A 14,825-nucleotide genomic window follows, 5' to 3' on the forward strand; every position below is an offset into this window, starting at 1 on the left:
ATGTGATTTATCCAAGGTCATCTGTAAGTTAATGACAATCCTAGGGAGAGAATCCAGCTGTCCCCACTACACCACACTGCTTTCTGTAGTCAATCTGTGTGTGTGTGTGTGTGAGAGAGAGAGAGAGAGAGAAAGAGAGAGAATGAATTTGAATTAGGGCTGGGGTGTGTGGGGAGCATACGATTGACAATAAGTGGTTAGGAGGAGTTTACCTAACATGTTTTCTAGTTCAGGGCAAATATGAACTTTGTAATGTTGGCAGCTGGGGATGGTGCCTTTTATTCCACCTTCACTAATTCCTGCTTCGGTTGCTGCTGTCTGGATGGATGAGTCTTTGAATATGCATTCTAGCTGGAGGCACGTCAGCTTTATTTTTATATAGAATTTACATATTCATTTTTATGTGTTGGGGATAGGAAGTAGGCAAAACTATTTATTATCTCATTTCCAAAAACCATCTTTGTGAGGAGATGGCCATTTGAATATCTAAAACAGCAACCAGCTTTAGGAAAGGTTTGGGTCTTTTCATTATGGGTCAGTGGACACAATTATCATTATTGGAAGTCAGTAGTTAAAAAAAGAAGCAGCATTTTATAATCACTTGGTTGTATATCTGATATAGGATTCCAGTTTTCCTGTTTTGATTGCTAAAGTGACTTAAGACTTAAAACCTTTAAAAAATTAGGTAGCAAGTTACAGTTATAATGCTTTTCAGCTTGATGGGACTTTAAAAGTGTAGCTTAAAAGTATCATTCATTTTCAAATGAAAATCTAAAGATTTGAGTAACCTCTGTTTTAATCCCAGTGTCTGCAACCTTTTTTTTACTTGGTATAGTGACCTGGGATTTGTGCCACTGGACAAAGAGTCTAGTCCTGGATATATCTGCATTTGTTGGGCTTCTTTCTCCTTAGGGTCGAAGTCTCTCTGCTGATAAATGTGGTGCTGAGAGCTGCAGTCACTCTTCTAGAGACTAGGGCACGATTCAGTGAACTGTAAAAGTAATGCAAAATGACAATTAAAGTAGGGCATTCTCTGGTACCTTGGGGGCCTCACAAAGTGGAAGTATTTGACTTCTGATATGCCAGACTTAACTAACGTAGAAATGTAATAACATATCCCCCACCCAAACGTCTTACTAGAATCCTCCTATATCCAGAAGAAAGCTGAGAACAACAAATAGTAAGCAAATAAAGCTCCCAAGCAGCTAACAAACAAATACCCAAACAAACAATGAAAACCAAAACATTGCACAAAAGTCCCTATATTAAAGTTCATGTAATTTCCCCCTTAGGACCGCAACATCTCAGCTCTCTATGCAGAACGTCGCAACTCTTTTTTTCTGGACACAAATATAATTGTATAGTTTCCAAGAACACAGTAGAGTAAAAGCATCAAACTTGAAATGGAAGAAAAGCTACTTTTGATATACCAACAGCACTGAAAAGTTAAAAACACTATGTTTGATGGAAGGTTGGTGACGATCCTATGTTAAAAATTAAAGACAAGAAAAAAACCACAGCAGTTTGGGACCGTTGAGTATACAGGCAAAACCTGCATGGGGTAATAATTTACATTTATAAAGATGCTCCTAAGTAACCAATAAGTGGTTAACTTATGTTTTTATACCCTATTTTAAGGAGGGCAACTTTGTGATATGTTTCAGAAACAAGGCAGATGGTTAGGATTTTAAATCAAAGTTTTAGTTCTTAAAGGAGAATGCCCTAAGCTATCTGGAAAACTGAGCTGTCCAGAATTATTTATTGTTTGAGAATTTTTAAAAATCAAAATTTTATTAAACCTAGGTCAAGTGAGACACCTGCTTTCAGTGTTACACCCAAGGACAAAGAATTCAAATTAGAAAAAGAATTTGTCATTTTGGGAGGCCGAGACGGGCGGATCACGAGGTCAGGAAATCGAGACCATCCTGGCTAACATGGTGAAACCCCGTCTCTACTAAAAAATACAAAAAAAAAAAAAAACTAGCCGGGCGAGGTGGTGGGCGCCTGTAGTCTCAGCTACTCGGGAGGCTGAGGCAGGAGAATGGCGTAAACCTGGGAGGCGGAACTTGCAGTGAGCTGAGATCCAGCCACTGCACTCCAGCCTGGGCCACAGAGCAAGACTCCGTCTCAAGAAAAAGAAAAAGAATTTGTGATAAATATACTAAATAATAAGAAAGTGACTCTTATTTACCACTGAGATGAAATAAAAAAGTTTGCTCTAGACCCATTTTTGTAATGTCAGAATTAAGTTTTTCCAAAGCAAATGTTGTTCTTATCTCTTTGCTGTGTTCTTGTGCTAACCTGCCTGTCTCATTAGAAATGGGGACATTTCCTAGTGAAATTAATGTGACATTTAGAGAAAATTTCCTCTCTCAAATGTTTCATGTTGTTTGCCATTTAGCATACTTAGAGAAGGTATTGGAATAATGTCAAGCAAATTTTGATTAAATAAGGCTAACTAGGAGCCAATACATTCATGCAAAAAAAAAAAAAAAAAAAGGCTTTTGTATTATATCTTAAAGAATGTATTTCTTCTGTGGTTCTTTATCCTATATTGAGATGACCTTGGCAGATAATCTGACAAAAGAAATGACATCTTCTAAACAACTGGGCTTGCCTTAGAAAATGCAGCACATTAGGTCAGAGCCTGTGGCCAGTCCTTTGCTCAAGACAGTTATTTGCCACCCTGGAGGTACACTAAAATTTCCTGGAAAGCTTTTAAAAAAACCACCCAGTGCCTGGGTCCAATTCCAGGCTAATTACCTCAGAATCTCTTGGAGTGGGTCCTTGGTGACAGTATTTTTATTTTCTATGTTTTACAAGAAGAAGATTCTGAGTTGATTCTCATTTGTAGTTAGGGCCGAGAGCCACTGGCTTAAGACATACAAACTGTTCATTAAGAAAATATTTCCTTCTTCAGGATGATCTGAATCTCATCCTTTGCTCCACCAGAAGTGTGAAAAAATATACTCTCTCAGTGCACAGGAGTTGGGTTTGGGCATACACCTCGAACCAGTATGAGCTAGAACACTTGATGTCAGTATACATAGACCCATAATATAATAGCCCATCTATGGCCAGTTAACTCAGTTGTTTGGAATGTAGTACTAATGAGGCCAGAATAGTGTATTCTGTCCAATTAGAATAATTCTGTTGCATAGATTTTTCCCATAACTGTAACCCAGCTGCCTCACAAAGAGACCTGAGACGGATTACAAAGGCACAAGACAATGGGTGAATCAGCATAGCCCCATCCATTCTGGGAAAATCGGTTCTAGGAACCTGCCACATTGACTAGCACTACTAATTGCATTAGGATGCAGCATGGGACATCTGCCCATGATGGTTTGTTTTGATTTGGGGGAATATATTTTCATTTGAAGGTCAGGACCCATAAGAATGGGTGGTTTATTCCTTTGGAGTTAAAAAAGGAGGAAGAAAGGTAGGAAGGTTATAAGCTTCTATGATATTCTCCTCTTTACAGTAGCAGATCATGCCTGGCACATCTGCCCAAGGTTAACAGAACTGTATTTGGGGGAAGAATTGTTAAGGTAATTACAAACAAGCCCTCGAGACTTGTCTCTTCTCAACTCAGTGCCTGGGAGTGGGAATTCTCACGATGAGATATATTATGGCATTAGGACCAAGAAGTAGTATTTTCATTAGCGATAAAATGTTCATGGTATTGCTTTTTTGCTTGAACATGTGGCTCTGGCACCATGCCTGGAGGTCAGGTCACCATGGAGCTTCATATTTGATGCACAGTGCACACAGGTTCCATGCCTTCATATGCAAAGATATGGAAAATTTTCTACTTGAGAACTGTCTTCTTTAAAGGCAGTAAAGACAGATTCTTTAAATACAGTAGCTTGGGTTGCTGCTGATCCTTTTCCTGCAAAGCCAGTATCCTCTAGATTTCCTTTTTGTATTTTTCTTTCTTTACTAACCTTCTTGAAAAAATGGTTTAGTAAGTTTGGAAGATGAGATGGAACATGCATGTGCCACTATTTTATTGCCTGAATGAGGTCAAATTCCTGATCCTACTTGGAGTTAGTTGCAGGTTCTGAATAAAGCAGGGGATCAGGATTCCCGCCATTCCTGTTATGGGTCTGATAAACACAGCTGAAATTCTCCTTTGGATTCATGTTCTGTTATCCCTATTTTACAGAGAGGGAAACTGAAGCACACAGGGGTTAAGCAATTTGCCCAAGATTGCAGAGTGAAATGAATATTTGAACTGCTGAGTGCTTAATCAATTCCGGGTTTTAACAGATGTATTAGTCCATTCTTAAGTTGCCCTAAAGAAATACCTGAGACTGGGTAATTTCGTAAAGAAAAGTGGTTTAATTGGCCCATGGTCCTGCAGACTGTGCAGGAGGCATGATGCTGACATTTGCTTGGCTTCTGGGGAGGCCTAAGGAAACTTACAATCATGGTGGAAGGTTAAGGGGGAGTAGGCATATCACATGGCCAGAGCAGCAAGAGAGAGAGATGGGGAGGAGGGACTACACACTTTTAAACAACCAGATGTGATGAGAACACCTTCACTATCGAGAGGACAGTACCAAGAGGGATGGTGCTAAACCATCCATGAGAAATCGCCACCATGATCAAATCACTTCCCACCAGGCCCTACCTCCAACATTGAGGATTATAATTCAGCATGAGATTTGGGTGGAGACACAGGTCCAAACCACATCCACAGGGTAGCATAATTTTTGTGGGGTAGTGAACTTCCCACTTGTTAAATTATATATTGTACTGAATATCATAGATGAACACATTTAACCAACATCATTTTTACCTGTTATATTGGTACAACAATTAAACATCTTTGTTGGTTGACTGACTGTTGGATAAACTTCTTCCAGCAAATACTTGGATTGTATTCCTAACACAGCTTCAAGTTTGCCTCCTAATCCTGTTTGTGACAGTTTCAGCATTCACTCTCTAAAGAAACCAGAAATGAACCGACACTTTTGATTTTTAATCTCCCAACCTATTCTTCCAATAGCATTAAAAATTGCTTGGGTTTACATTAAAAAGGGAATATAAACTTCTAGATAAAAGCAGTGTGAGTAGATATTACACGGTCCATCTTCAAATGAAGGGCATGGGTGGGTTTGTGAACATACCTGAGTAAGTGCAGGGCAATATTGGGGTTTAGTTTCCTTTGAAGTACTGTCTCCTTCTCTCTTTCACACATTCACCATCCCTGTTACTACCTATTGTAGGCACTTGAGGTCTGTACTCTGACTGCTGGCTGTTTGGTGCCCATGTGGTAGCTGGATCTGCTATTGCCTGTTCTGTTTTCTTCTCCGTCAAACTGTGAGCTCCTTGGAAGCAAGGGCTGCATCTAGGAGCCTAGAACAGTTAGTTTCTGACAGGTAAAGGTCTGAGAGGAATCTGCTATTTTGTTTGCTAGATAGCAGTTGTGTTTCCTTTTCCACACACTCCCAGTTAAAGTAATTTCAGAAGGCTCCTAAGGAATAGTGGGAATGGTGGCGATTTCTAGTGGGATGGCAAGAGGTTCGGGGAGATGTGTTTGGGTAGTTTCTGGATTATACGATGGTTCAAGAAGAGTAGTACTTTAGTGCTGGGCGTGAGATCACTTTACCAGGACATTCAGTTACTTTAGTGTTGACTTTTCTCTGGATTTCACCCTTCTAAGGCTTTTCCCCTCTTGTTCTTCCAACCTCTGGGTGATCATAAGCTGTTTTTCCATCTCTTTCATCTGGCAGGTATTCTGCATTTGTTTTTATAAAGCCATTGCTCCAGCAGTCTGCTGTAACCAGATTAAACAGCGGTGTTCTAATGATAGGAGCTGAGATGGGAGTTTGCTTGCAAACTTCATGTTTCACATGAAAGGCTTTGGCACCCCCTGTGGACTGCCCCTCACCCTGTTTTAGGCATAATGCTTGTTTGCCTTTATATCTGTGATAAAACAAAGGCCTCCTGAATAACCAGTGCTGAGCAAATGTCTTGAAACAAAGGGAAGTGCAGAGTTTAAATCCACAGTGGGGGATTACCTTGCCTGCATTTCCATATCTTTGGAATAAATATTTTAACATGTTAATTACTACTACTAATAAAAATACCTTTGAACTTCCAGTCAATTTGATGGACATAGAATTTTCTCCACTGGGGAATGGGAAGCAATTAGTTTCTGTAAGGATTGTAGGTCACGTTATCTCTTCTCGGTAAGTGGTTGCATGATCAGTAGCCAGTCATATTCTAGGGAATGTTTGTGCCAAGGCTGTCCTGGTCTGCAGTGGGGAGCTACTGCCTCCAGGAGCCCCTAGGGCCTGAAGGAGGCAGAGGCTGCTGTTCCACTGTGGCCTTGGGTTCCAATTCACTTACTGCTTCTTGGCCCAGAAGAAAAATTCCTTCTAAGTAGGATAGTTCGAAATCTACTTATGAATCATCTATGTAACCTTTTTAATTTTTTCTTCTCATTGCAGACTGAAAACTATTCTTTTGACTCCAACTACGTGAATAGCCGAGCCCATTTAATCAAAAGGTATGTTGGTTTGCTTGCTTATTGCTACAACTAAGCTTGATTTAACATTAAAAAGCAAAACAGATTAAAAATTTTAAACCGTATTTTTTTGGGGGATTTAAAAATGAATGTCTAACCTACTTATTGTAGAAAGTTTGGAAAATTGAGAAAAGCATAAAAAAGTAAATAAATGTCACTGGTAATTTCATCAACCAAAGGTAATCACTGTTGACATTTTACATTTCTTGGTATGAAAATGTATGTATAAATACTCAAAATTAAAAATAAAATTGGGATTATATTAAAATATAGTTTTATCTAGTGACAGAAATCCGGTATTACAAATATTCCCTATTTCTAATATTATTTCTAATTTCTAATATTATTTTTAATATTTCTAATGTGATATTACAAATATACAGTAGAAAACTTTCACAATCATGTTGATACCAAAATTCTTGTTGCTCTTCACTTTAAATAAAGGAAAGCCTTAAAAATTTTATGCATGTAGAACTTCCCATGAGTTTTGAGATTGATGCTATTTCAACAACTTTGAAATCATTTAAAGGATATTTTAATGACAGAAGCTAATCCGTTCCTTTCTAGATGAGAGAGAAAAAGAAATTTGCCTGATTCTTCTTAAAATATTTAGATGTGTTTCAGAGGAAACAAAATTGAGATTTATGTGATTGGTTGGTCATAATTTAGTATCCAAGGAGCCATAATAGATGTTGAGTACAGAGCTGAATACTGCCAAGAAAGATCCCATCTGGTGCAGTGGGCTACACCCAGTGGGAGAAGGACAAGGAGTTTGGGAAGCCCTCTAAAAGGTGGAAACTGAGCAAAGAAGATAACCTCTTGCGCAGAAGGACCAGTCCTGACCATTCAAATGATGCCTTTATTGCTGTTTCATGTAAATATCACTTACATGGTCCAGTGGTTATTCTGCAGCTAAAATTGAACTCTGAGTATGTTTGTTCAAATAATAGAAATGAAACAGAGAGGCAAGCAGGGTATGTTAGAGCTGTAACAGAGAAGACTTGCAAATTCTGTTATTTTGCTGGCTCTAATCCCATAAAGTTACATCACCAGAAGAGTAGATTTCAAGGAATAAACAAGCTTCAGGAAACTTGCATTCATGTCTAATTTAATTCATGAGGCTTCAGTAACCCCTAAAGCATGCTAAGTTTATCTGTATTGGTCTGGAATTGCTTGTGACCTTAAGTGGCGATCATTAGTTGTCTGAAAATGGGTAGCCCTTGTATTATCAGTGAAAGCACAGTTGAGAATTTTTTTTTTTTTTTTTTTTTTTGAGGGGTTGGGAGGAATCCATTTCGAATATTTTCCTGGCTCACACAATAAAAGCAAAAGGTGAGGAACTCAAAATTATCTGACTTAATTTGTTTTAGAAAGAAAAAAATAACCCTCTTAGTGCACTGATTAGAGTGCCTTCGTAGCAGAAACCTGCTTTGTTTTCTGCTTCCGGATTGTTACTTTCAAAGCTCCATTTTAAAACTTTGATAAAAACAGTGACTTGCCTTAGCCTCACAGGCCCCTTGGGCTAACTCAGGGTACCTGGGAATTCTATAGCCAGGTTAAACAGATAACATGATGCTGGGCGCAGTGACTCATGCCTGTAATCCCGGTGCTTTGGGAAGCTGATGGTGGAGGATTGCTTGAGGCCAGGAGTTGGAGACCAGCCTGGGCAAAATAGTGCAACCCCCCCCCCCCACCCCCTACCGTCTCTACCAAAAAGAAAAATAAATAAATAAAATTAAAAACCTGATAATATGAGTCTGATTGTCACAGCCTGGAAGAAAGCTAAGACTCCCAGGCACCCTTGCATCTTACATCAGTCCTGACTATCCAATTTACAAGGTAGACTGATAAGATAAAAACTTATGTTTAAACATTAATGGCTTTCGGGATACATGTATTTCCACAGCAGCGCTGAGACTTACTGGGAACTTCTGATTTTGGTTAATTATTTTATGTTTTTTGTTTATAGACACATACAAAAGGCACAAGCGAGACTTAATGGACTCTTGGTGAAAAAGTCTCCTGATTTTGTATGAAATCAAAGATAGCTTTTTTTTTTTTTTTTAATAAAACCAGGGACCACCTTGATCAAGAGGAAACATCTGAAAACTCAGGGACACATGCATTTTTGCCAGGGTTCTGTTTAGAGAGCTGTGAGGGCTTTGGGAAACCCTGAAGGCCTTGGAATTTGTGTGGTCAATTGAGTATAGACGAAGCATAATACTTAGAAAGATACAGGGAATCTTGTGTGCTATGCTGTTCTGGGGACCAACTGTGTTAAGTGTAAAATGCGAGGAAAATGTTGAGAGTGGTGGCTAACACCAGGTGATAAAGTCATGCAAAGCCTGTTCAAATAGCTCACAGAAATGTTTGAAAGGGGTTTTGCTGTATGTGGTTTCTTGAAGATCCATTTACATGCGTGGTAAAAGCTCTTGGCCAGGAAATTCTGAATCTGATTATCAGTTTTAATTTTACTATCAAGTCCCTGTTTCTTTGAATGCCAATACAATTTCAGGCTAACTTTGAGAACTTCTTTTTCTTTTTTCTTTTCTTTTTTTTGAGACCGAGTCTTGCTGTGTCGCCTAGGCTGGAGTGCAGTGGCGCGATCTCGGCTCACTGCAACCTCCACCTCTTGGGTTCAAGCTATTTTCCTGCCTCAGCCTCCTGAGTAGCTGGGATTATAGACACGTGCCACTGTGCCTGGCTAATTTTTTTTTAATTTTTAGTAGAGATGGGGTTTCGCTATGCTAGCCAGGCTGGTCTCGAACACCTGACCTCAAATGATCCACCCACCTTGACCTCCCAAAGTGCTGGGATTACAGGTGTGAGCCACCATGCCCGGCTGAGAACTTATTTTTCTATCCATGTTCTCTTCTTCTATTCACTTTCTACTTATCCAAGGATGTTTCTTGGACCCTTCTTTTAGGCATTCTTTAGCAGTTGTTAGCATTCTTAGCCAGACTGTTTACATACAGGCATCTTTTCCTCTTTTACCTCTATCTACCCTGAGTAGTTGAACAGCAGCCACCACTGTCCATCTCTGGGTCTTTCCTTCATCAGTCAGGGTTCCTACATGAAATAGTTGGCACACCTAAATTGGAATGGCTTGAGGAAAGTTTATTTACAAAGGGGACCATTTACAAAGGCTTGGGCATGGTTAGTGAACCTCAAGGGATACTGCAGTATTATGACACTGGGGGAGCTAAAAATACTTCAGACAGGACCAGGGAAGAGAGCATGTAGGGAACACTGACTTGAGAGTAACAGTGACTTCTGGTTGGCCAAGGGATCCAGTCATCATGAAGTGACCCTGGAGGAAGGGAGCAGAGGCAATCAATATCCTGATATCATTGTTCTCCCCTGCTCTGATCTCCTGCTGGTGTCTTCCTTTGGCTAAACCCAACAGAAAGCCAGAGGGCAAGGGGGTTCTCATAGGCACAAATCAAGGTTGAGAAAGGAGCTCAGCCTTGGGAAAAGGAAGTGATATGGCAGGCTTCCCATAATTTTATGCACCAAGGAATCTAGCATTATATTTCTGTAGTTTTCTTTTTCTTTCTTTCTTTCTTTTTTTTTTTTTTTTCAGAATGTCACTTGCAACCTGCAGGTGTACCCAAGGAGGCTTATGTGAGGACCCCAGATTAACAAATCATGACAGTGCAGAGTTTCTTCTGAATGGCCTTCCTTCCTGCTTTGTTTGTTTCTTGCTGTCTTCTCAGAGCAAGGAAAGCCAGCAGAGGTACTTTGTCCCTGCTGCAGCACTCTTTCCTCATGCCTGTTTTGTGGGCTGCTGTGTGATATCCACTCCTACAGTGCTTTGGGAACAACATCAAGCAGGGCATAAGGCTGTGGCCCAAAGAAAATGAAATAGAAAATGAACAAAGCACTGACTCAGTGTGGAAAGGATTAGGAGCTTTGGCTTCCTAAATCATGCACAATGCTTTCTTTTCCACCCAAATTGTCCTGGGGTTTTTGCAGCACCTCGTATGGTGCCTTGTATATAATAAATGCTTGGTACATGTTTATTGAATGAATGCATGAGAGGAATTGAAGAAAACCTTAGCATTTTTCTATTAAAGACTAGCACTAGATTTCTCTTTAAGCCAGTGATTTCTGGATTTTAATGTGCATTGGAATCACTTGAAAGGCTTGTTAAATGCAGAGATGCTAGCTCCATCCCTAGAGAACCTCCAGTTGTAACAGGTTCCCAAGGTGATTGTGATACAGGTGGTCCAGAAACCACTCTAGGATTTTCCTTGTATTACTTAAACACAGTTATAATAATCTTCATTCTCACTCCTTTCTCATTCTTAGCCTCAGATATCATTCCCTGGGTATGTGGTATCACCTACTAATAAGATATAACCTGTTTCCATTCAGATTCTTATGTCTTTTGGAAAAGAGCTCTAATATTTCAGATGGTAAATATGGGTCAGAATTTGTGTGATGTTCATTCGTCATGCATCTGCTGAGTAACTCTTCGGTGCAGAACCCTGTTCTAGGTGTTTTCAAACATATCTGTCTTTCTTTTGGCCACCAGAGCAGTAATAGAAACATGTGCATTTGCAATATCATTGGAAACAGGAACCCCTAATTTATTGTCCCACAAAAGTTGTTTTACAAGTCCTTCATCTCCCAAGAGGTATGCAGGTAATAAAGCAAGTGAAATCAGCATTTTTTATGCCTGGCATAAATTGTTACTTGTTTTGGGTGAGTAGCCATTTACCAGGCTGTTTTACAATTTGCGGCATCTTGCTCACTGGGTCTTAAACTGCCTTACACAAATCCATTCATTAAACCACTAAATGCTCTTACAAGATCAGTGTAAGTGGTGCTTAGTTTGTCAGATGGGCAAACTAATCTTTAAATGAGTTAAATATTCCAGGGTTTTGGGGAGTTGTTATACCTCTTGCTTTTTATTCTGAGACTACACAACTTATCATGTTCACACTACCAGTCCCTTACATCCTAGTAGCTAATCCTTCACTGTTTTCTTATTTCCATCATTTCTATTTAAAAAAAACAAAATCTCTGAGGTTGTTTATAACATTCAGATGCCTATAAAAAAGATGATCAAATTTTCGAAAGGCAGATGCAAAACCAATTAGGAGAAGTAAGGTAGACATCCCTGGCATCCAGGGAGGTAACTGACTGCAACTAAACATTACATTTATGTTGAAGTTTTTGAGAAATCAAGACAAAGCAGTAAGTACATCAAGTGATATAGTTTTCATTATTCATTAAAGGAAGGATGGCCATTTGACAGGAGAACTATTATTTTCTGTTCTTTAATGTTAGAAGAAATTAACCTAATAGTATGTGACTATTGTTTACAGAAGATATAGAAGAGTTCCTTAAATATAAATTTTCTATACCAATACTATAAAAACTATGGACATGATATTTAATTGTAACTCAGTGAAAACATTACTACACAGAATAATGATCATATTAAACAATAACCATTTATGGAGCATTTATGTATATCTGGTACTTCATGTACAGTGTCTCTTTGAGTCTTCTAAATGGCCTTGTGAAGGGGGTTTTAGCAAACACATTTTACAGATAAAGAAACTGAGATTTAAAGACATTAGATATCAGATCCAGGGTCACACAGATGAAGTGGCAGATTATAGATTATTACCTCTCCTAATGACTCCAAGTTCAGGCTGTTCACTGCAGTCTGCTATAGAAATAAAGAACCTGGAGCAGTTGTTCTCAACTGTGGGGTGATATGTCAATGTCTCTTTGGAGACATTTTTGGTTTTTTCCCTTAAGTGGGGGTCACTACTGGCATCCAGTAGATAAAGGGCAGGGATGTTGTTGAACACCTTATAATGCACAGGACAGCCACAACAAAGGATTATGCAGCCCCAAATGTCAATATTGCCAAGGCTGGGAAGCCCTGTTCAAAGGGCTGGTTAGTTACATTGCCCCCATACTAGACCCCTCATCATCATATGTTTCAAGCAAGTTTCAACAGCTGCTGAATTCAGAGTTGAATTCTCTGGCTTAAAGTGACAAATTTGTGTTGTGGATTAAGGAAATTTTCAGACACCAGAAAATATACAGGTTGGAAAGTTAAATATTTGTTATAAAAATGGAGTTACCTGAATATCATCCAGGCAGGTCATTTCCTTCCTCCAGAGGTACATGGATGCTTGTAGGCAGGCACCCACCTCACAAAACAGAGAATAATTTCTAAAAAACAAACTTTAAATCTATTTAAACTGTGGGATTATGACAGTATTTACAGAAAACTCCATAATACGTGCCATAAAGCTAGAAATGGTGAAACACTTTAAATCATGTGTTTCCAATTGGCCATCATGACCATAAAAGACCTGTAAGATAATTTTTTTTTTTTTTTTTTTAAAGAACGGCATCCTGGTAGGTCCATAAGGCTGAGTTAGCTGTGCGACATAAATTGAAGGAGCTGAATGAGCTGGCCTATTGAGTAATTTTAATTTTAGTGCAGTTGATGCTCAGTTATTCTTTCTGAAAATAATTAGCTAACAGGTCAATGCTTCACTCTCTCCTGCTCTTCATTTTCTTATAATTATGGCTTTCCAGTTACTGCCCTCCTGATCTTTACTTTTTATATTCAGGTCAGCAAGCATTCTACATCTAGGTTGGTCATATGTTAAAAATCTGCTGTGATTCTTCTTGACCAAGTGTGGAGAGTGACAATGTATCCATTGTGTCCATGGCATAGCTCTTCATTATATGTACTGAATCTTCTTATCTGTCTCAGAGAGCCAGGCCTGTGAGTGTCCAAGGTTGAGCAGATCAAGTGAGTTTGCAGTGTCATCTCCACAGGGCTCTTTTCTCAGAGGCATAGTAGGTCTACTAGGGTTTGTTCTAATTCACAAACATAACACTCTTCCTTGTTGAGGCAACAACACATTTTCTTAAGTGTGCCTTTGCTGCTTCCTCACCGACTAGGGAATGGATTCACCATCCACTAGGTATTTCAGATGCATAATTTATGGTTCATGGTGTAGCACAGCTGTGGATTCTGTCAGGACATACAAAGTATTAGAAATAGCAGATGGGTGCCCTATAGCTGTACCTTATGCATTATTCTCTATTTCATGAGAAATGTTGTGGAGTTCTTGGATTGCATGCTTAGTGCATTGGATGGTAGATTGATTTAATAAATGCAAGAATCATTTTACACATCAACACTTGAGCTGAAAGTTTTCATGTTCTTAGTTTAACTATACTCAGAGTTGTATTAGTGCTCACTTTCTGGTTCTCACTTTTGTCTTACCTTCTATATTAGTTAGGGTTCTGCAGAGAAGCAGAACCAATAGGCATGTCTAAATCTATAAATATGTAGAAAGAGTTTTATTGTAAGGTATGGGCTCATGTGATTATGGGGGCTGAGGAGTCTCATAATCTGCCATCTGCAAAGTGGAGAACCAGGGAAGATGGGAGTGTAGTTTGAAAGCCTGAGAACCAGAGAGCCAATAGTGTACATTCAAGTCTGGGTCTGAAGTCTTGAGAACCAGGAGCACTGAGGGCGTGAGATGATTAATGTTCCAGCTCAAGCAGTAAGGCAGAGAGCAAACTCAACTTCCTTCTCAATTTTTGTTTTATTCAGTCCTTCAGTGGATTGATGATGCCCACCCACATTGGGGAGAGTTATCTGCTTTACTGAGCCTACCAATTCAAATGCTAATTTCTTCTGGAAACACCTTCATAGACACACCCAGAAGTAATGTTTAACCAGTTATCTGGGCATTCCATGGTGCAGTCAAGTTGACTCACAGAATTAAACATCACACTTTCCATGCTCAGCTACTTACTCTCCTCTTTTTCTTTGAATATGTTCATCTGTTTTTCTCAGATAAAACTGACCTGGGTTCTCTGGTCCTGATAATCCTTCCTATTTTAGTTGCACTACTTCAATTTCTGCTACCTTTGCTTTTTACAGTTGGTTAGTAGACATCTTTTAGGAGTCAATATACGTAGTGGTTAAATTTCTAGGCAGGCTCTGGAGCTAGACTACATGTTTTCAGTCTTAGATCCGCTATACTTTTTTACCAGCTGTGTGATCTTGGGTGAGTTATCTCACTTCCACGTACCTCTGTTTTTTTTCCACCTGTAAATGAGAATATTAGTAGCACCTTTCTCTTATACAGTTGTGATGATTTAAACAGTTAATTAATGCCAAACACTTAAAACAGTGCCTCATGAATAGTAATTGCTCAGTAAACACTAGCTATTATTATTTTACTTTGATTTTATAAGAAGAGAAAAAAGACTTCTGAAATGATGACATTCT

General features: G+C 39.1%; 1 protein-coding gene across 3 annotated transcripts in view; it reads left to right on the forward strand.

Moving 5' to 3' along the window:
- The window catches only part of PCDH19 (protocadherin 19), a 111,458-nt gene that overhangs the window by 50,243 nt on the left and 46,390 nt on the right, over positions 1–14,825 (forward strand). For all 3 annotated transcript variants that reach the window (XM_023202890.1, XM_023202891.1, XM_023202892.1), the window contains one exon: positions 6,462–6,520. In XM_023202890.1, coding sequence (XP_023058658.1) covers positions 6,462–6,520 — 59 coding nt within the window. The remainder of the gene's footprint in view (positions 1–6,461; positions 6,521–14,825) is intronic.

Source organism: Piliocolobus tephrosceles, chromosome 12 (assembly GCF_002776525.5).
Source record: "Piliocolobus tephrosceles isolate RC106 chromosome 12, ASM277652v3, whole genome shotgun sequence".
In the NCBI taxonomy this organism is placed as follows: Eukaryota; Metazoa; Chordata; class Mammalia; order Primates; family Cercopithecidae; genus Piliocolobus; species Piliocolobus tephrosceles.